General features: G+C 66.0%; 1 protein-coding gene across 1 annotated transcript in view; it reads left to right on the forward strand.

The window, feature by feature from the left end:
* The window catches only part of CACNA1B (calcium voltage-gated channel subunit alpha1 B), a gene marked incomplete at its 3' end in the record, with an annotated part of 199,377 nt that overhangs the window by 118,747 nt on the left and 79,891 nt on the right, over positions 1-739 (forward strand). Inside the window, exon 12 of the mRNA XM_015572355.1 lies at positions 95-207. Within this exon, the coding sequence (XP_015427841.1) occupies positions 95-207 (113 nt within the window). The remainder of the gene's footprint in view (positions 1-94; positions 208-739) is intronic.

Here is a 739-nt window from a genome sequence, read left to right on the forward strand (position 1 = left end):
CGTGCCAGGCGTGTGCTTGAGCTGCCCAGCGGGCAGGCAGGGCGGGGCGTGGGGGGCGCCGAGCGCGCCGGAGCCTGACCCTCCTCCCCTGCAGGTCATCGTGGGGAGCATCTTTGAAGTGGTCTGGGCGGCCATCAAGCCGGGAACCTCCTTTGGGATCAGTGTGCTGCGGGCTCTCCGGCTGCTGAGGATCTTCAAGGTCACAAAGTATGTCCCCTGCGTGCTCCTGGGGGTGGGGGGTGTTGTCCCGGGAATTCATGGGGCCGGTTTGCTCTCCACTGTCTGGAAACTCTTTCTGTGGCTCATAATTGTATAAATACAGAAAGTGACCAGACCGGCCAGGCCAGCAGCCCACAGGACTTCGTCTCGGCCTCATCGGGGCACGTCCGTCCTCGGGATGGTCCCGACGGCCTCGGTGTTGCTGGCGGCCTCTCTAGCTCACAGCAGCCTCCCACCCATCAGTCCCTCCTCGCCAGGCTCTGCCTGGCTGACCTGAGCCGCCTGGCCCCTGGCCCCAGGCTGCGCCGCCCTGTGCCTGGCCCGCTGTCCGCTCCCATTCATCCCACTTGGTTGCTTGTGTCACTGTAGCAGCGAGTGGCTCTGTTTCACCCACGAGGAGGCTGAGGTGGGGCAGAGATGGTGCGGGGAGTGAGAACAGCTGGGCGGGGCCGCACCTTCACGGCTGGAGCTGTGGTGACGGAGCCAGGAGACCGCAGGCTGGGCCCCGGCTGCCTGAGGG

Source organism: Myotis davidii, unplaced genomic scaffold (genome assembly GCF_000327345.1).
Source record: "Myotis davidii unplaced genomic scaffold, ASM32734v1 scaffold609, whole genome shotgun sequence".
NCBI lineage: Eukaryota > Metazoa > Chordata > Mammalia > Chiroptera > Vespertilionidae > Myotis > Myotis davidii.